This window comes from Epinephelus moara, chromosome 9, assembly GCF_006386435.1.
Source record: "Epinephelus moara isolate mb chromosome 9, YSFRI_EMoa_1.0, whole genome shotgun sequence".
Lineage (NCBI taxonomy): Eukaryota > Metazoa > Chordata > Actinopteri > Perciformes > Serranidae > Epinephelus > Epinephelus moara.
The window spans coordinates 1,791,378-1,812,324 of NC_065514.1; the positions used below are offsets into that span (position 1 = coordinate 1,791,378).

General features: G+C 44.0%; 1 protein-coding gene across 1 annotated transcript in view; it reads left to right on the forward strand.

Moving 5' to 3' along the window:
• The window catches only part of xpo7 (exportin 7), a 226,857-nt gene that overhangs the window by 88,155 nt on the left and 117,755 nt on the right, over positions 1 to 20,947 (forward strand). Inside the window, exon 3 of the mRNA XM_050053743.1 lies at positions 16,204 to 16,351. Coding sequence (XP_049909700.1) covers positions 16,204 to 16,351 — 148 coding nt within the window. The remainder of the gene's footprint in view (positions 1 to 16,203; positions 16,352 to 20,947) is intronic.

Below are 20,947 nucleotides of genomic sequence, written 5' to 3' on the forward strand. Positions count from 1 at the left end.
CCCCCCCCCCCCCCCCCCCCCCAGAGTAATCACAGGTCTCTGTGCTGCCGCCGTCTCCCTCGCCCCTCCTGTCCTCCACCTCTCCTCATCTCTCCCTGGATGATTTGGCTCTAATTAAGATGGTGAACCACCAGGAGAGGAGGAGGAGGGTGTTGACCCTGCCTTTAGTTCAGACATTAGAGGTGTAACAAAGGAGAGGAAGAGAAGGACACGAGATGTAAAGGCAGAGGAAGTGAAGGAGGCCTTGGGAAAAAGATGAGCAAAGGACTGTTTTGAAAATAAATGGTCAAAATATTAATCACATTTTTTTTCCTAGGTTCTTGGGGACTCTGAAAAGATAGCTAAATACAACAAAAATAATCGCAGTCTCTCGTTTACTCTTTAGAAGACCATGGATCAAATGCTGTGACCAGTGGTGATCAGAGTCATCTCTTCGACTAACTTAAGTCTTTGTTGTCACCTCAAAGCTCAGACTGGTCGGGCAACAGGAACTGACTTTGTTTTTGTGATGGTTTTAGATGTATATAGATGTGTTCATCCAAAGTGTCCCTGTTTCTTATCAGAGGTGTTTTTAAGTTGGTCCGCCATTTTGGTGCAGATGGAAATATCTAAACGACTACTGGATGGATGATCATGAAATTTGGTGCAGAAATCTGAGGTATCCAGAGAATGAATCCTAAGGACCTTAGCAACACATTCTCACTTCGACCTCGTCACATGTCGACATTTGGTCATGGGCTTTCCAAGTTGAGATGTGACGTCCAAGTTACCCTGGGTGCGTTGGTTGTTGACGTTCTGGGACATTGTGTCAAGTTCTGCCTGTTATATGCATTGTCTTCTTTCAAAATACACTTCTGTTTTCACAGGAAATGTATCAATTGCATACAGTCTCTTTCAAAATAAAAGCATCACATCAGTGCAACACTGTAAATTGACGTTTTTTCCCTTCAACAACAAACACACATGGTTGGGTTTAGGAAAAAAGATCAGGGTTTGGCTTTATAATCTTGCGGGACGCGAACACCGCTCTCCCAGGTGACAGTTGGGTTTGTAGGACCCATCCACCATCCTATTCACACTTTGGTTGCCTTAACTTTTGTTCATGTCCCGCTTCGTTCCCCACAACGCCATCGAGCACCATTAAACTATACTGGCGACCAGCCGCGTATCATGCTGACATTGAAGGACGTGGAGTGAGACAGTGTTGTGTTTTCACATGAAGTCATACAAGGTACAACTTTGGTGAAATGTGATGCCACCATCCCGTGAATTGACCTTTTCTTCCTTTAACAACAAACACACATGGTTACATTTTGCCAACAAAATCACGCGGTTGTGTATAGGGGAAAAAACAACAGGATTTGGCTTCACAATGTTGCGGGCCTCCTGGGTGAAAGCAGTGATTGTTGGACCCATCGACCCCAACTCGGACTTCCGCCCCCTTAACTACGGACTTACTGGCGGAAGTCTCGATCATCCGGGTAATTTTATGCATGGCAGTAGATCCATTTGGCTTGATGAGCAACTGTCACAGGACTGAACCAGGCCCCGTCTTCAACACTGTATGCAGTTGTCTTTATACAGCCATGCTCTGCAGAAATGACAGCTACTGCATGTTGTTCTGTGTTAGGAGAGTAAGCCATCCTCGGACATTGTTGTTCATCACCATCCCTGGGTTTCCTTGATTCAGGCACATTGTTGTTCCTGAGGAGCTTTGTTCTCACCACATTTAACCCCTCTGTCACTCTCAGATTTATTTACAGTGCTGTCTTGCCCTTTTCTTTCTGTGCATAAATAATGCATGCTTGTCTTTGCTGATACAGCCTCAGGAGAAATTGGGAGCACTTGGTTTGATGTAATGGATCTCCCTGCTAATACAAGTCATAAGTTACGTTTACATGGCATCAGAAACAATCGGTTAATTGTGTCAGTCCGAATAAAACTGGACTTTTATGCATGTAAACATGTTAGTGCGACTGAAATCACACACCCAGATCATGTGACTCCTGCATGTATACAGTCAATCAGACCCAAACTGGCCGAGGCGCTCTGAGCATGCTCCACAGTTTCTGCCCCGGGCTTTGACCCTGAAGTCCAATAGCATTAAATGTGTGAGAGAAGAAGAAGCCGGTAACAACATGGAGAAATCTACATCCAGAGCCGTGACTTTTTGGACGGACCAAATGTACAGAGCTGTAAAGTTGTCCACCATGGTAGCAGTTAGCAGCTAGCTAACCGTAGCTAACTTGTTTGTCCATTGTTTGGTCTGTGACATAATAGGTCAACAGGAAAAAGGTCCAATACTAACAAGCTGAAAGGGGGCATATCTCCACCTATCGTAGAGGAGTCGCACATACTTGGCTCAATAAATGGATTCCCCTCCCGTGCTTGTATACTGGGACAAGGACAGTAGTCAAGCTGTAGCTGTAGCTCCACTTCACTGTGACTGGAAACGTACTGATTGTCAGCCCCACTTAGCAGAGTATCCGTTTATACAAACCAATATTTCTCTCTCTGCGCTCCGACCCTTTGAATCAGATCTACAGTTCTGTTCTGTTAGCTCTTCACGTTGACCCTTGCTCTCCTCCCCAGCAGGTATATGTGCTTCCTCAGGGTCAGAGGTCACTGAGGCAATCAAACGCAGCACGAGCACATGCACACACACAAACTGCAGCAGCAGCCGGCTGAGTGACAGTCTAATTACCCAGTGTGAGCAAACCAAACCCCTCTGCTGTTCTGCAGTTAACAGGATCAGAAGGCCACTTGTCCTCCTCCCCTTCACACTCCCCCTTTATGCATATTTTTCTTGTGAGTGCTGCGGTATGTGTGTGTGTTTATGTGTGTGTGTGTTTATGTGTGTGTAGTATAGAGAGAGGTAGATTGGTCCAAAGATGGCGGCTGATACATGGAAAGGTCGAGGGAATGACTCAGGGTCTGGGTTTACAGATAAAGTAGAGCCGAGAGAGAGAAGAAAAAGGGAATTGCTTTTGGTCACCGGGGGAATAAACCTTGTGTGCTGAGGTTAACTAGGATCACTTGTGTGTATGTGTGTGACAGAGAAAATGCTTTCTTTAATTTAGAGCTCTCGGTTCAGAGTAATTTAGCCTGTACGCCAAGGTTAGATGTCCGAGGTGACGTCCCACTCAGGTTATCCACACAGACTTTCAGCATGATAAGGTGCACTCTGAGTGGAATAATACCCGTGGTGTGTTTTATACCTTCAAGATGGAGATCCTGTTTACCAGGAGCCGGTGGAGAGTGGAGGTTTGAAGCAGTGGATCGGGTGTTGGAACAGCTGCAGTGAAGTGAGGCTGTGTGCTCTCTGAGAGGAGATAAAAAGAGAAGGTGAATGTGTCAGCTGGCCCTTATTATTGACCTCCAGACATCACATTTCAAAGGGAGATTGAAAAATGTTTTCTACTGTGTGTTGACTTACACTTAAACACATCATCGGCCCATTTAACTTTGATCCTGTGGCCCTGACCAATATAGAAAGTGTTCAGGACCAGCAGTGGGCTTTCCTTAAACAATCTATATTTTTAAACTGTTCCGTGTCAGTTCAAGGCACTTTCATACAGCCCTGTAACACAAATATAAATCTGTCTCAAAGTGTTAGGGCAGGGCAGTATATTAAGTATATACAGGCCACTTTATTAGGGACACCTTGCTGGTACCGGGTGGGACCCCCTTTTTAATTCTTGGTGTCACAGATTCAACAAGGTGCTGGAAACATTCCTCAGAGATGTTGGTCCATATTGACATGATGACATCACACAGTTGATCCATGATGAGAATCTCCCGTTCCAGCACATCCCAAAGGTGCTCTATTGGACTGAGATCTGGTGACTGTGGAGGCCATTGGAGTACAGTGAACTCATTGTCATGTTTGAGATGATGTGAGCTTTGTGACATGGTGCGTTATCCTGCTGGAAGTAGCCATCAGAAGATGGGTACACTGTGGTCATAAAGGGATGGACACGCTCAGCAACAATACTCAGGTAGGCTGTGGTGTTTAAACCATGCCACGTTCAAAGTCACTTCAATCACCTTTCTTCATCATTCTGATGCTCCGTTTGAACTTCAGCAGCTCGTCTTCACCATGGACTAAATGCACTGAGTTGCTGCCACGTGATTGGCTGATTACCTATTGGCCCCCTGTCCTTTCCCACCAAAACTGGTCTGCAGTTTATTTCTGCTGTAGAGTTGGGCATTTTAACATGGGGGTCTGTGGGGATTGACTCACTTTTGGAGCCAGCCTCAAGTGGCCATTAGAGGAACTGTAGTTTTTTGGCACTTTCCATGTTGGCTTCTGGGGATGCATGATAATATCAGCACATAATCTGTATCAACCAATGTCAGCTTTTGAATAAACTATGAAAATTGGCCAACATGCTGTCACGATAAGAGTATGCATGTATAATGTGATGCTAATTCCACTACAGAAGAGAGTTGATGATCACTGTGCACTATATTGTTATCAGGATCGGTTACCAGTTGTTGGATATCAGCAAAAATTTTAATATCATGCATCCCTATTGGGTTTATTTTTCAGCTCCCAGAGGTTGCCTCTTGGTTGCAACTATATATTTGGATATTTGTTAGAATCACACCCGGAAAACTGTCATGTAATTACCTAATGAAATCACGAGTACTCATAACACTGTACTGTGAAGCAGTTCTTCCCAGTCGTGTCCACTGAAGTCTGAACACAGTTAATGACCTGTGTTGTTGGTTTATGTTGGGAGAGGCTCGGCTCCACTCCGCTTACATCAGACAGACGGTGACGCCTCATCTGTTGGCTCCAGATAAATTTGGTGGTCCCTCAGCATATGATGGCCGGGGGCGTCACTGATGACCCTGCATATGGTACTGCACATCGACACGCACTCAGACACGCTAACATCAACACAGTCCCACAGAAGAGACGACCACTCGTCTCTGTCCTTGATGGACGAGGGTTTATGTCAAGCAGACGTCCTTTTTATAAAATTTAAAGCCTCGGACGTAACTCCGCCTTTACAGCTGTTCCAGAGCTTCTAACACACCGCTGTACACAGACTTGTGAAGCCATTAGAGCGTCTCTGCAGGTCTGTGTGAGCGAGAGCCCACAGCTGGTCGTGTAACGTCTTTATTGGTCCCAGTGGAAACACTGGTTATGGCCACTCCAACTCAATTATTGCATCTTAGCTAGTGTCCCTGTGAAACAGTGATAAATATTCATGCAGATTAACCAGAGAACAGTTGGTGTGTGTGTGTGTGTGTGTGTGTGTGTGTGTGTGTGTGTGTGTGTGTGTGTGTGCATATGTCAGTAAATAGGAGTGGTTTCATAAATACCCAGTGAAAGAAAAAAGTTAATATACTCAAATACTGTACTGAAGTAGTTTTTAGATTCTTGTACTTGAGTATTTTCAGTTTTTGTTTCTTCATGCTTTTATTCTGCTACATTTCAGAGGGAAATACTGAACTTTCATCTTTTATTTTTATCTGCATCAGTTGCGATGCTATTAAGGTCCAATCATAGCGCGTTTTTTTTTAAAAACGCATTTATTGGAGCTCGCCGCCGGCCACACTTCACTGCTGTTTGGCACGACTTTGGTTTTAAAACTAGCTCCTTCTAGATCAGCTGCAACAGCAAAATTAATTCGACAGTTACTCATTTTTTGGTTAGTAGTTTTTCATTTTAGTACAGGAATTTTCCTTTTTATTTCTAAACACTTGTGGAGACGTGTCACTTTCAAAATGGCCTCTTACTGTAATCCATTGCTGTCACCCACCTGTGCTGACTTATTAATCAGGATTGGGTGACGCCTCCTTCCAAGCTTATAAAATGTTTGCTTGACACCTGTCCACCCTTTTGCACCCTGACGAAGAGCAGAGAGTCAAAACCGGTCGGTGTTTTAATGTAAGCAGCCATGTTTTGATATAAAGGCTTTTCAACTTACAGTAATCCGAGCTCACTACTATCTCGCTCTTCAAAACAGAAGTGTATTTTGAAAACAGACAATGCATGTAACAGGCTGAAGTTGACATGGCGTCCACTTGTTACTCACCTTTTTAATGCCCTCTATACACTGTGCGATTTTAGCAATCTTATAAGACCATTGCATGACACAGTGTGAGACGTGGATCTAATAAACTTTGGTACGATGTCAAGTTTGATGTGTGCAGATTGTACGATGGCTGTTTACTACTGAATCGCAGGTTACGACGTACGTCAATACGCAACGTCATCAGCGTGCACCGCATCAGCGTGCCTCATCCATCTGCACCACCATAAGTAGCTTGCTCACGTGGAAGTTGCAGTTCCTCCACAATTTCCTTCCATGCAGCGTCTTTTTTCAGGCGGTCATGAAAGCAGCTGGAGGAAACATCAAATCAACAAGGCTTCTGCTGCCACAGCTCCACCAAACTTTCCTCTTCCTGGGAGTTCCACACACTTCTTTTAGTTCGTTTTACCTCCATGGAAAGCGATCATTTGTTTGGGTTTAGCGCCGGTGTCGTGGTGACCATTGCGTCATTTCGTGCAGCATTTCTATTGGTTGATTAGTAGACGTAGGTCGTAGCAGCTGTCACACTGTGAGATAGTCATCCTAAATTTCTGTCAGAATTTTATCTCAGGTTATCTTTGGTCGCAAGACGTTGACAACAGTTGTCCTTGAACCTGTCTCACAGTGCGACGTAAGACCAACGTTTTAGAGCCACGACCAAAGATATCGCCACGTTTCTCCCACGACGGCCATCTTTTGTCTGGGACAGCCCAAAATCGCACAGTGTATACCGGCCATAAGACAACTAAAATCTTCATAAATTCACCAGTAGGATATTTACTGACGTATTTTATGTCGTAGAACAAAATGTGTCTCTTAAGCTTGTGGCACGCTAACCAAAAATTCAAAAAACTACTGACTTTGAGACGAGGCAACCTTGAGTGCTAAAATGCTAACTCATTCCTGGGTCTAAGGACTCATTCCTAGACCCCTCTACTGACTCAGTTTCCCAGGTTTAAGTGAGGTTTTCTTGTGTTTTTTCAAATGGCCTTAGTGGGTGTGTGTGTTTGTGTGTTCCCATGTTGCTGGCTCAGCAGCATTATTTCTCCGCCACAATGCTTTACAGGCTGACTAGTCTATTAGAAGAACCTGTTTGAATCACGCCGCCCTGCGAGATGAGAGGGCTGTTAATTCCTAGACTGTGAGTAAGTGCACACTGCTGCAGAGGGCTGCTGGTTTAAATTCGCAGGGTTTGATCATACTTCACCCTGGTAATAAGGTGCATTCAATTCTACAAAGAGGCATCTTTACAAATACAGATTGCTGTTTTTAATGACTCCCTCAGACCCTCTCAGGCTCTTAAATAATGATCTCACTCTCTGAGGTTTACAGCCCGCAGCTCACAACTCACGCAGCATGTCGTTATATCACCTACTGTGGGATAAGTGGGGGATTGACTTGGCAAAATGAACCCTCTTGTTTTTTAGTGATGGCCAAGTGACATCAGCAACACCTCATCCCTGTTTTTACACAAAGACAGTAATTCCTCCTCTGGTTTCAATCTGAGGCCTGCACCAGAAAACTGTACATCTGCAAGGATACAGCTTATTTTAGTGGTTTTGGGCGTTGTTTCTATGAGTGTTGATAACTTTGTACTCACAAAAAATGACCCTTTGCTCGGCCCCATTCTAGTACTGCACCTATAGCCTAGTTTACAGTGGTAACTGTGACAAATGAAACATCAAATTCATCTTAATTACTGAAACTTCAGGCTTCAGATTTGTAGCTAAAGCAGGTTTTATCAGCTGAGGTTAGCTTAGCACATCGAGTCAAGTCAACTTACAATCTGTAGACCATGCAACACCCTCCGTCATTTCAACACTCACTTTTAAGAAACTCGTAGCTTTGGAATTGAAATATTATTTGTTCCCAATTACCCTGCTTTATGCTCTATTGTATTCAAATAAGAAAGTTTGGCTAACATTGCTAGAGTGTAAACTTCTTGAAACCAATTTAAGAGGAAGATAGAGCTGCTGGTTGGCGTTGGACAGCGGCCGTGTGTCGTTCCAAGTCACTCATCGGGATGAGGACATCAGCTCACCAGTCTGTCAACTTCTGCTAGCTAGCTGCTAGCTTATCAGGTTGAGGTTTTCAAATGTAAACATCAAGAAAAAGACGAAGAAGAAATGGGCATAGCTGACCTAGCATCTTGCTAGCCATTGTACAGGTGTTGGAAGATAAACTGGATGACCTCCATGACGCATCAGTTACCCACAGGATATCAGGAACTGTAATACCAAAACTTACTGCACAGTGTCATTCAACCATGAACTCTTGTTCTATATGCCGATCTGACAGAGTGAAGGACTCTGGTGAGAGAAGGAGCAGTGTGTGCTTTACTGTGAATATGGACGGGTGTGACGGTGGAAATGTGAGATGCTGTCCTGTTCCTGCTCGTAATAAACACTGTGGATCACTGCTATACACAGTTGAGAGGTGGTTACAGAGCAGCGTTGCCTCAGTTCTGGAAGAGCAACCATTTGGCCAGATTTGGTGAGGTCTAAACTTGGAAACAAACTGCTGCGGATGCCTCCAGTGACGCAAGAGATGAATCCAGGACGTTAAAGTCACAGATGAAATCAATAAATTGTCTGTGTCTGTGATGGAGTTAATTTGTAAAAGAACAGAAGAAACTGTACCACAAAGCTACAGTTAAATCGCTCCACAACCAGAAACCGTGGATTACCAGAACCAAGGTTAAATTTAAACTAAAAAAATTGAGAGCCCGAGCTAGCTCACGGTAAAACCTACTCCTGAACAGACAGTAACACGAGGCAAACGTTTTTACATAATTCTCTAAGAATTTTATCTCCATGTAAAGTGAATTAAGTTGACGTTTACCAGGTAATGCTCGACTCATCTGCCTTGGTGACTCAGTTTATACATTTTTATCACTGCTGACTTATTAAATCTCGAGTTCTACCAGGTGAATCATGACACCAAAATATAAAGCAGTAGTAAAACAAATGACTTAAGCATTCATGTTATATATCATCCAGTCCCCTCCGAAATTGTTGAAATGGTTGCACCCAATATCAAACGTTTTAAGACGTCAGAAGTGTACCTGTTAACAGGGCATATTTAGTCATCTTCACGCGCATTTGACAAGTAGAGACGTTATATTTTTACCTGTTAAGACGAACAAATTTGGCTTATTAATACAAATGCTAAAATAGAGGTATGGGGCCATATGGCTTTTGATACAGCTTTTGGGTGCACCTAGTATATAGTTTTCCTGTGCAATTGACCAACATCTTGGTGCGCTTGGTTTCCGTTTAAAATAAAATAGTCTATGTAATCTGGATCAACTGTTGGTGTGCGTACAACCTGATCATATCTCTTGCTCCATCTGACTTGTTTTAATAATGCAGCAGTTATCCTTCTTCTCACCAGTGAACATTTACTGAATTCAGTCTTATAACCGATGGCTAAAACACATGCAAGACCCAAGCTCTAACAAAACTGAGTTATCCTTTAATAACAGCGCTAAACTACTGTTGAGGATTCCAACTAAATCCTGGGACCACAGGTAGAATCGTAAGATGCTTTGGGCAGGTTTATATCCTTTTGTCAGTTGTAGTGTGAGGTCCTGTTTGTTGTTTGTCTGTTGTGAGAAAATGAAAGCTGGCTCCAGGCTGCCAGGTGTGTGAGGAAGCTCTCCTTTCTTCCCCTCAGCCTCCTCACTCTCAAATTACTCCAGGCCACATCTTCCTCTTCCACATCCTCTGCACAGTGTTAAATCTGTTCAGTCACCAGCAACGCGGCTGGAAGAATAAGGTGTAATCCACTTTGTGTCCAGATGAAATGAGAGTGAAGGTTTGGTCTGTGTGTTTTGAGGCAGATTGTCTGATTTGCAAAGACATCAATCTCTATCATGTCTGCTTTATGTGATCCCCTCTCACTCCAGCTCACCCCCTCTTTCTCTTTCCCGCCACTTGTGTTGCCATCTGTTCTCGATTAATGTGAGTTACGAGCAGTAATTGAAGCATCTGTTCATCCGGTGTGCATCCTCTGCTCTGACACTCCAACATATAGCACCTCTCTCGTTATATCTCTTGCTCCCTCCTTCATTTTGTTTGCCATCATGTCTCTAATACACACACTGCTTCAACTGCGCCAGTCATTTGTGGCTGGTTGGTTGGTTGGTCCGCCATGTTGATCCAGACTGAAATATCTCAACGACTACTGAACGGATCCCCTTAAAACTGTGTACAGACATTCATGTTCCCCAGAGGATGAATCCTACTGACTTTGGTGATCCCCTGGCTTTCCCTTTAGCGCCACAATGAGGTTGGTATTTGTACTTTTGAGGAAAATATATCAGTGACTACTGGATAGATTGCCTTTTCATTTTTGTACGGACCATCATGGTCCTCAGAGGATGAATCCTACTGACTTTGGTGATCCCCTGACTTCTCTTCTAGTGCCACAATGAGGTTGATATGTGTGGTTTTGAAGCAAATATTCCAACAGCTAGTGGATGGATTGCCTTCAGAGGTTGTATCCTACTGACTTTGATACGTTTGGGTTTTGAATGAAATATCTTCACAACTATTGGATATATTGCCTTCCATTTTGTACAGACATTCCCGTTCCCCAGAGGATGAATTCCTCTGACTTTGGTGATCTCCCGAGTTTCCTTTTAGTGCCACAAGTTGATATTTGTGCTTCGGAGGAAAATATTTCAACAGCTATTGGATGAACTGCCTTTAATTTTTGTACAGACTGTTATGGTCGTCAGAGGGTGAATCCTACTGACTTCGGTGATCCCTGGCTTTTCTTCTAGTGCCACAGTGAGGTTAATATGTGTGGCTTGAGTGAAATGCTACCTAATTTCATGGATTGCCGTTTGGTGTAAATCCCCCTCATGATGAATTGTTGCTTGGTGATCTTTTGATCAAGAATTGGCATTTGCCTCTGGGTAGTGGTATCCATTAACATATTTTATGCACATTTTGAAGTATCACATAAAAAAAAAAGTTTTCCACAAAAGATTTATGTGCTTGAGGTGACTTTTGCATTTGTGTTAAAAGAGTTGATGTGCTAAATAGGACCTGAAAATGTCATTGCCAGATAAGTTCTGAAGTAGGGAACATTTAACTCACATGACCCATCAGCTGTTTTCACTGTTGAGGTCTCCCAGTGTATTAGAACCATTGTATCAATTTGTCTTTGTCTCTGCATGTGAAGCATGACCAGTATTAGCTGACATGAAAGAACGATTAAAAGGTACCCGATTAAAAACAAATTCCTGAAGATCTCACTCTGTTTTTCTCTTGTAGATGTGTTCAACAGCCAAGGCTTCTTGTTTTGTTTCCAGTTCGCAACCTCTACTTCTTCTACTGTTCACTGGCGAATCAGAGTCATGTGTAAAGCGTAGCTTATACCGCCAACTTCTGACTAAACTATGCTTTGTGTAGCCTGGTTCATTCGCTCCAAACCAGCTGATGAAAACTCGTCTAATACGGATTTTCTTTTGGCAACATTTCAAAAGTTTGCTTAAAGGGGAACTAACGTTTTTCAACCTGGGCCCTATTTTCTGATCTCCTTTTGTCTAAATGAGTGACAGGATGTTCAATATGTGACATGTCTCCAGTATGAAGCTAGGGCTGACCTGCCTGCAGCCCGTGAGCGCGTGCTATATTAAATAATAGGGCACTCAGACAGCGTCAAACAACGTCAAAATACGTCCACTAAAAGTGCATTTTTTTCACACAGATAGGCTCGGATTGTTAGTATAATTATCTGACAACATAACGGAAAGGAGAAATGAACGTCTGTGTTTACCTTTAGCTGGATTCAGACATGTTCCTCTGCCTGTTGCTGCTCCCTCTCTCTCCTCGTCCGCTCTTCAGTTTCAATGAGCTCTGCGTCCGTGTACGTCCGTGTACTCCGTGTTCAAATAAATACGGGCGCTCATCAAATTCAAATGGCTCATCCAGATCCAGTTGGTCAAAATCGGGTCAAAATTCAGCCATGACTACTCCAAACAGAGTAACTCCTCGCGTTTGTAAGGTCACTCCAGCGGTAACTTCCTGCAACAACTCAAATCTCGCGAGACGTGAGATTTCAGAGCCAGACTTTCACTCTCTGAGTGTTTTGACTTGCCACAACAAACATGTCTGAATTTTTACCCGTTCACATATTGAACATCCTGTCACTCATTTAGACAAAAGTAGATCAGAAGATAGGGCCCAGGTTGAAAAAACGTTAGTTCCCCTTTAAGATTTTGTTTGACAACTAAATGGAAACATGACTGGTGTGTCTCTGCTGTTAGCTGCGGAGCAGGTAGTGCACGATGGGTTTTTACTTTTTATTCAAATATCAAGCTTTTGAACCAAACCATAGTTACTTTCTTTGCCTAAACCTAGCCACTGTAAGTTTATGTTCATACGTAACTTAACATTAGGGGCTCTCTTTACGTTGTCATTTAATGCATTATTATTTTACAGATATTGATTATAGTGGCTTTAAAGTCGAGCTTCAGTTTAGTTTTCTTCATAAGCACAGACCCAAGAGCTCCCAGGGTGCTTATGCATGAACACAGAGAGGAGACGCATCAATAAATACACACAAATATAAGTACTGTAGGTGCAAACACACACACACACACGCCGCCAGGATTAGTCCTGTCCCTTTTATTGATCACTTCACTTTAACTGACACAGACCTGTCAGCTGATGCTGAAGAGGCTGTCTAAGTGCTCGATTGGGAATCAGTGTGAAATACCTGCGAACCAGACGAGCCAGACACGGCCAGAGAAGAGACTCTAATCTGACAAGATTTTTCTGAGATGCTCCAGAACAACTGCTGAGAGACAGACAAGGACGAGACAAAAATGAGACAGAGTGTGTTCATGTTGGAGAGGTGGCGTCTGTGTGTGTCTGCGAGACTGTCTGGATTGTTACCCCCTGTATGAGCGTAGCGGGCAGTGTAGCCAGACTGAGCTAATAGGCAGGATGTGTGTGAGCGGGAGGCTGGAGGTGCTGATGGTGGAGGCAGACTCTTCCTGCTGTCACTTTCTGTCTGCCTCTGGCATGTTTACACCCTTGATGGGGGTAAGAAGCTCTGACACACAAACACACACTCAGCCTTACCTACTGTGCCGTACATTCACTCACACGCAGTCATGCAGAGATAATGGCCGGCTTGCTATGATTGTAACTTCTCCTCCTCTGATATAATCACCCTCATCTGAGTGAAATTATCCTCCCCAATCACAAGTAGTCAAGAATAGGACACGAATGCCTAAAATGGGAAAAACTGCATCCTCCATACAGCAGCCAAATCAGTGTGACGGCGACAGATTTGAGGGGCAGTGCTAAGTAGAGGTAGGCAGACAGGTGGGGCGTCCATATGTCACCCCAGCTACCAGCCCGGCTCCTCATCTCAGCCCAGCCCCGCTGCTCTCCTCTCCAGCCTGGACCAGGGTCAGAGGGCGGGCTGCTGTCTCTCTCTCCTCAGCATGGACACTTGGCATCAGCGTCGGGAGCTAAAACAGAGCCGCCATCCTTTATTTCAGCCATTGTTACATTGATACATCCGCTGAATCTTTAAAGTGGTTTCCTTCCTGTCAAATAGAAGGTCATGTGTCTCCTTTTAAAGGAGAACTCCGCTGATTTTACACATCAAAGTCTGCTCACAGGTGTTGGGGAGTGATGCTGCGTATGTGATGAAAAATAAGTGATATAAAGCCGCTAGTGTCTCCAGAGGGAGCTGAAGCTGATTTCCCAAAGTGATGTCACTTTCGTCAGCATCAGTTGAGGGTTGAAGACTACAAATTTGAAAATGTAAAAAATGTTGAGGTGTTGAGTTAAGGCAGGAGGAAGCTACCTGCAGCTCTGGAGCCACATGCGGCTCTTTGGACCCTCTCCAGTGGCTCCCCGTGGCTTTGACAGAAAATCATCTGGAAATGAATAACAGTTATTCTTGAACACTGTCATTTTTGCAGGCCTAAAGTGATTATTGGATTCTTCAGTTGTAAAAATGTGTAGCCTATACATTGAATTCAAAAATGTTTTGACATTTCATAAATAAAAATGAGTGTCATATGTCTTCGCCCTGGTGCCTTTTCCTCTAAACCACAACTTTTTGGCCAATAATGGGTTTTTTAATAGCAAAGGTTGCCGACCCCTGAGTTAAGGGCTCGTATACACACCGTGTTTTTTGCACCCTCAAACCCATTGTATTCAGTGTAGATGAGCATGAGGCGCGCTCAAAAGCAAGGGTGTCATGCAAGTGTTCCCAAGCACCTGTCATTCAGGGTGTGATGACTACGCCCTGAGATAAACAGTTCAACTTTTGTAACACGGCAACACACACTGCATGTCTTGTGACGAGCAACAACTAATCACAGCCGGTAAATATCTTCTCTCTCTTCCGTAAACATTAGTCTCTGATAAATATGAAGATGATCATTTTAGTGCATGGCTACCCTGAGCTTTACATCTGTACCACAGACAATATTCTAGCCCTAAAACACAATTTAAAAACTGAACTGGGACTCAGGATTTCTTGTAAGTAGATACGTTACTGGTTATAGTCGGTGTGCAACTTCATGGGCAATCTGCCGCTGCACCCTTAAAAGCTGCCCCAGAGTAGGCACAAGAGAAGCACTCAGTATCTGTTCTAGGCGATAAAAGTCATTGCATGTGTCCCAGCCCTAAGGCCTGGGCCACACCGCATGCATGAGCAATGCATGATGGCTGCGTCACCTAACTGCTGTGGCTTGCATGTGTGCGGTGTTCACACAGACAGTATTGTTGCTGCATATATTAGTACGGTGTTCCTCAGGGCTCAATGCTGGGACCACTTTTACTTTGCTTACATGCCCCCCATGGGGCACATCATCCACAGATATGGCAATGCAGCTGCATTATTTTGATGGTTAACTGGTTATTTCTTTGAATTATATATGGATATATAATATTTGAGTCTATAAAATGTCAGAAAATAGTGACATATATCAATTAAAATTTTGTAAAGCCCTTCAGATGTCTTGTTTTCACAGTTACGTCGTAGGTAACTGTGCCAGAAGTAATCTTTTCAATGTGATATCTGTGATGTATGTGGTGTTGCCAGGTCAATTTTAAGAAATGTAAAGTATTCTGTGTGAGCCAACTTTTGACTTGTATTCACTACAGCCAGCAAAAGCAGCCCCAAGTTAAAAGACAAAACTGCAAATAGAATGAAAGGTCATAAGGTCAATAAATAGAGATGATTATATTATCGCTGAAGCTGTGACTGATTTCAGTGTTTTAAGGGATATGACCCCGGCTGTAATTACCAACCATTTATCCCACTTTGTGTTAATCAACAGTGAAATGACACCGTGTCCTGTTCACATTCTGCTCCCGACACCAACACGCCAACTGAAGGCTTAATGCATTAGATTAGTCGTGACCCTGCGGCTCCATTCGTTTCAATGAAGCTGTCTGAAGACGAGGACAGGACAAAGACAGTGCGGGAGCAGAAAGTGGCAGGGCGGGACAGGAGCTGCCATGTAATCTAATTCCTCTCCTCTTTGTCTTCATTCATTTGCTGTCATGACAGATTATGTTTAAATGGGAGGGGAGAGGGCAGGATGATAAATGAGGGAGAAAAAGGGAAGAATGAAGGGGAAGAGAGAGGTAGACAGGACAATTAAGTTACAGTCTGGTCGGCAGTCAGAGAAGAAGAGTGGTGTTTGGGTGTCCTCCTCGTGAATTTGATGTCATGATTCATTGTCTCTAATGTTGCTGTGAAATGTTCGAGGGGTCCTAATGAAGTGTGAGCTGTTTGTGTGTGTGCAGTGGTTAAGAGGAAGTGTTCAGATCCTTTACTAGAGTAAAAGTGCTGATACCACACTGTGAAAATACTCCACTACAAGTAAAAGTCCTGCATTCAAAACCTTCCTTTGATATGTCAACAAAATGAAACAAGAATTTTGTGCTTGGTTTTATCCAATGTTCAGATTTTTCTTCAAGAAATGTCTGCACTCCAGTACATATTTGGGATTTGCATATTTAAACATAACATTTTAGAACACTTTTCATACAAACAATTATTTTCTTGATGTAAGTAATCAGCTGGAGACGTTTCATGGTGAGATGGATTGTATATGTTAGAAGGTTAACCTGATTCAACTGTTGACGTCTACGTTTTCTTCTTCCTGCAGGCCTACTTTCGTCAGGGGGTTGCCCTTCAGTACCTGGGTCGTCATGCCGACGCCCTGGCAGCATTCGCCTCCGGCCTCGCCCAGGACCCCAAGAGTCTCCAACTGCTCGTCGGCATGGTGGAGGCTGCCATGAAATCGCCCCTCAGAGGTAGGCTCGTCTGTCCTCTTTCTCTGCTTTGTTCATTATGACTCTGTGCACAACATGAGGCAGATTCATACGTTCATCTGTTCGACTGTTCTTCCTTAAACTTTGTGTTTGAAAGTTGTAGCAGAGGAGAGTGATGCTCCGGGGAAACTGGCAAGTTACCACTTTTCTTTTGTTGTGTTATATATAAAAAGATGCCTCTGATGATTCGGATCTCACAGAGAAATGGATGCACATTTGATGTGACAAAGAGGGAGAAAAGAGACGCATAAAGAAGAGATGTAGAAATAAATAAAACAAGCAAGTCAGCTAAAAAATAGAAAGAGAAACATAAAAGCTGAAATTGAAAACTGTGAGCTAGTGACGGGGTGTCAGGGAGATCGGAGACATCAGCATCCACCGCTGAATCCTAAGAGCACCTGTGTCCACGCCAGGTGAATCTTCCTCTTTATAATGTGGTGACAGAGCTCACATCCACTGCCACTGATGTTTGGTGTCTCAGACGGACACATTCATCCGTGTGTAAACTCACACTGCAGCCAGAGAGTGAGGAGATGCATCATCCATGAGGCAGCGCTTCACTGGGTTCCCAGGGACAGGTTACTATATCAGTGCTGTCTGGGTCGCTCCCTGCTCTCAGGACATTCATATGAAAATAAGAACAAATAGATTGAGATTTTAGACTTCCTCTGCAGGCTTTGGCTGATCCCTGAAGACTCTCCGTTCATCACAATTACACATTCGGAAGTTTTACACCTTTGATTCATTCAGGCTGCTGTCAGACCCAGAGTGGTCTCCTTTGGTCTGAATCAGGGACTCATGTTGTTCCAAAGTTGTATAATTGCCTAGAGTTGGTTCGTGTTCTCACGGCAGCATTTACAAGAGGACCAGATCAAATGCCTTGTGTGAGAAAGCTGCTCTTGATTGGTCAGAATTTCCATGTGGGAAAAATCCAGGAAGTAAAGCAAACGATGAAGAAGAGTACATCTTTTGGAGCGGTCTTGGTTCGGTTATTTGGTTCGCACCAGGGTTCGAATGACAGCTTTCATACCGTACTAACCGCACTAATAGACCTAAGTTTATTTAACCGAACCAAGCAGGTAAGGTTTGAAAGCAGCCTAAGATGTAGTGAGCAAAGGTGGATGACACTGCTTTCATTAACACAACAAAAAACAATTCAGACTCTTCAAATGTTTATCTGAAAAAACTTAGCAAACATAATTTGGCTTTTGCCTAAGATTTTAAATGCTTCGTTCAGCGTGGTGATACAGATGGCAGATGTAGTTTGGTAGAAAGAAAATAGTTCCTACATGAAACTGCTCACAATAAGGTCTGTGGATTATCTTGAGTAACCAGGTCATGATTTCTGGACAGAGACATTGATGTTGAGTTTTTCAAATGTATTTTTTGGCGCTTTGAGCACCACAAGCTGAGTGACATCCATCCATCCATTTTCATCCACTTATTCGAGGCTGGGTCACGAGCTCAGCAGGCAGAGCAAAGCACCCCAGACGTCCCTCTCCCCAGTGACGCTTTCCAGCTTCTCCTGGAGGACCCCAAGGAGTTCTAAAGCCAGATGAGATATATAATCCCTCCAGTGTGTTCTGGGTCTGCCCCGGGGCCTCCTACCAGTGGGACGTGCCCGGAAAACTTAAATGGGACGTGCCCAGGAGGATGCTGATCAGATGCCTCAACTGACCCCTTTCAAGGTGAAGGAGCAGCGGCTCTACTCTGAGCTCCCTCCGGATGTCCAAGCTCCTCCCCCTATCTCTAAGGCTGAGCCCAGACACCCTACAGAGGAAACTCATTTTGGCCGCTTGTATCCATGACCTCATTCTTTTGGTCACTACCTAATGCTCATGACCATAGGTGAGGGCTGGGACGTAGATGGACTGGTAAATCGATGGCACTTCCTCGAGTGCCATCTCGTTCCATTATACTGGAGAGATGGCAGACATCTCCACGGCCGATATCTCCAACACTCACACCAAAACTATCTACGCTGATAAACAGTATTCAGCTAAGAGATAAACTTAGATTTTTGGGTGAACTGTCCCTTGAATTGACTGAGTTGTTACTGATCTGTGAGAACTATAGACGTAATAGGTATTTTAAGTTTGTCTCTCATTGTTGAGGACGTCAGGATGAAGGTTAGGTTTTTAGACGGAGGTTTTGTTACAGCTTCTTTAAATGCAGACAGGACGTTTCCAGAGGAAAGAGAGGTGTCAATAACAGTGGGCAGATGGGATCCTAATATCAGAAGGAGTTGCTTAATGAGTCTGGAGAGGGTCAGAGAGGCAGGACGCTGGATTAGCAGCAGTCTAATGTTTAGAGACACTTAAGAAGGAGAAACCCTCATTATATTTACTGATAATCTCATTTCTGATGAGGCCGAATTTCCATATTCAAGAATCTTGCGAGCATGCTTTATGTAAAGAGCTGAGAACAGTGCAGGGTTAGCTTTGTTTATTAGCATGAATTTGCTTCTCAGGAGGCTCACGATGAAATATTTACAAGGTAGATTCTCGTGTGTCATTGATCTATCCACCCCGCAGTTCACAGTGCACTTTAATGTGCAGGTCTCCACAGCATAAGAAGATGAAGCAAGAGCGCATACAATCAAGAATGGTTTGCAGGCGAAAGTTGGCACAGGATTATGTTTTTGCCCTTCAGCTGTATCAGAATGAGAGCAAGGCTTCTTGGGAATAGCCTTCTACTTGGCAAGCTCCAGCGAATGTCTATGCACGTGGAATTTTGCATCTGCTCGCACGCTGGAGAGCATATCTAGTTTGAGTATTCACAATATTTCCCTTTGAGGTAGAGCGTGTCGATCCAGACGGGGTGTACTGAGCACGAGGCCGGCGGTAACTGACCCAACAAGCTTCTCTGTTTTTGAGGTGAAGCTTTCACAAGCAGCTGCAGCACTGTGAGAAGAATGCGCTCTGTGTTATCAGGTTTTGATAGTGATCACAGCATGTTGTGATCAGCTGCAACATCATAAAGTGTGTGACAGAGTCATCTGAACTACAAAGCAGATGTGTGTGCAGATCCGATCCACTATGGGAGGTTGTTCTGCTGTCCAGGGCCTGCAACCTCCAAAACTCCATCTCCCATAAGCTTCAAAGCAAGCAAGCCTGCGAGCTAAGATGCCCAGTATCAAGTGTTACCAGGAGTTGTCACGCTCGAGTAAGCAGGAGGAAGGGCAACATGTTGGACCATGGAGACAGCCAATATTCAGTAAGCACAGGGGGGAGCTGCAGTATTAACAGCATGGACGAGGGGGCCTCCTCGGGGTTATCGGCCTGCTGCTGGGGCTGCTGATGTCTTTTTTACAGGCTGATGTGCTGTCGGGCATCAGCCAGGCAAGTTGTTAAAAAGTAGAGGGAGTCCTTCCAAGTCTTACTGGGGGATGTTTACTAAGGCTGCCGAGACTTAGCGTGAGAGGCACAACATTTTAGATCACTACAATTTTTCAATTTAGCGTGGAATTTACTAAAGCTGAGACCAGCTGCAGCTCGTTTCATTTGCATAAAGTGTGCGGCTAAATATGACCTGATGTTTGGCTGTTTTGTCACCTGGTGCGCATGTGTGGGAAAGTATGGAAGCCCATTTCTGCCAGTGTGATCAAAAAAAATAAAGGTTCCCCTGAGTCATGACAATCAGAAGCTTTGTCAAAATACGGACTAAATATCTCAGAATAATAAGAAATGATACGAAGTCATTATGTTGAGAAAGTGTCTCATTATTTTGTCACATTTTCAGGTTGTCCGTCCCGTCCTTGTGAACACGATATCTCAAGAACGCCTCAAGGGACTTTCTTCAAATTTGGCACAAATGTCCACTTGGACACAACAATGAACTGATTAGTTTTTGGTGGTCAAAGGTCAAAGTCACTGCGACCATATCTGTATCATTCTTGTGAATGTGACATCTTAAAGCCTCAGTGTATAAAAATGGTGAGTAACAGTGACATCAGCGGTCAAATTCTAGATTGCAGCGCTCACTCGCTCACCCCTCCCATCGGGTAAGTGACGGTGGCCTCGTAGGACAAAAAGCCTTGCACAGACAGAAGTGTTTTTGGAGTTTTTCAGGGGTATCTAGCGACGAGGTGAATATTTATTTAGGAATCTAAACCATGTTACAATATGTTATAGCTTACCAGTGAGATACAGGTTATCTGTGAGATATATGTTAGGAGTGTTTTATTTCTAATTGTTTTGGTAACACGAGCAAACATTAGCACAGTGATGCTAAAATAACACGTTTTATGTGATAGTCACGGCACAGTGTGGCAAATATAGGTTGGTACAATTATAATATATGCGTCTCCAGAGTGTTCTTCCACAGGACACAGGGAGATGAGGAAGAGGGAGAGGGAGAGGATGAGGAAGAGGGAGAGGAAGGGGGCGTGGGGGTAGTGGCGGTGCAGGAACGGCCAGGCGAAGAGGTGTCTCGGCTACCCAGAGGGAAGAGGAGGAGGAGAGGGCGGCAGCCTTCGCAGCAGCGCGAGAGGAATCAACAGATTAGGCTGTAGGCTAGGCTAACCATTTAGCTGTAGCTCTGGGATAACGTTAGCCAAGGCTAGGATAACGTTAGCAC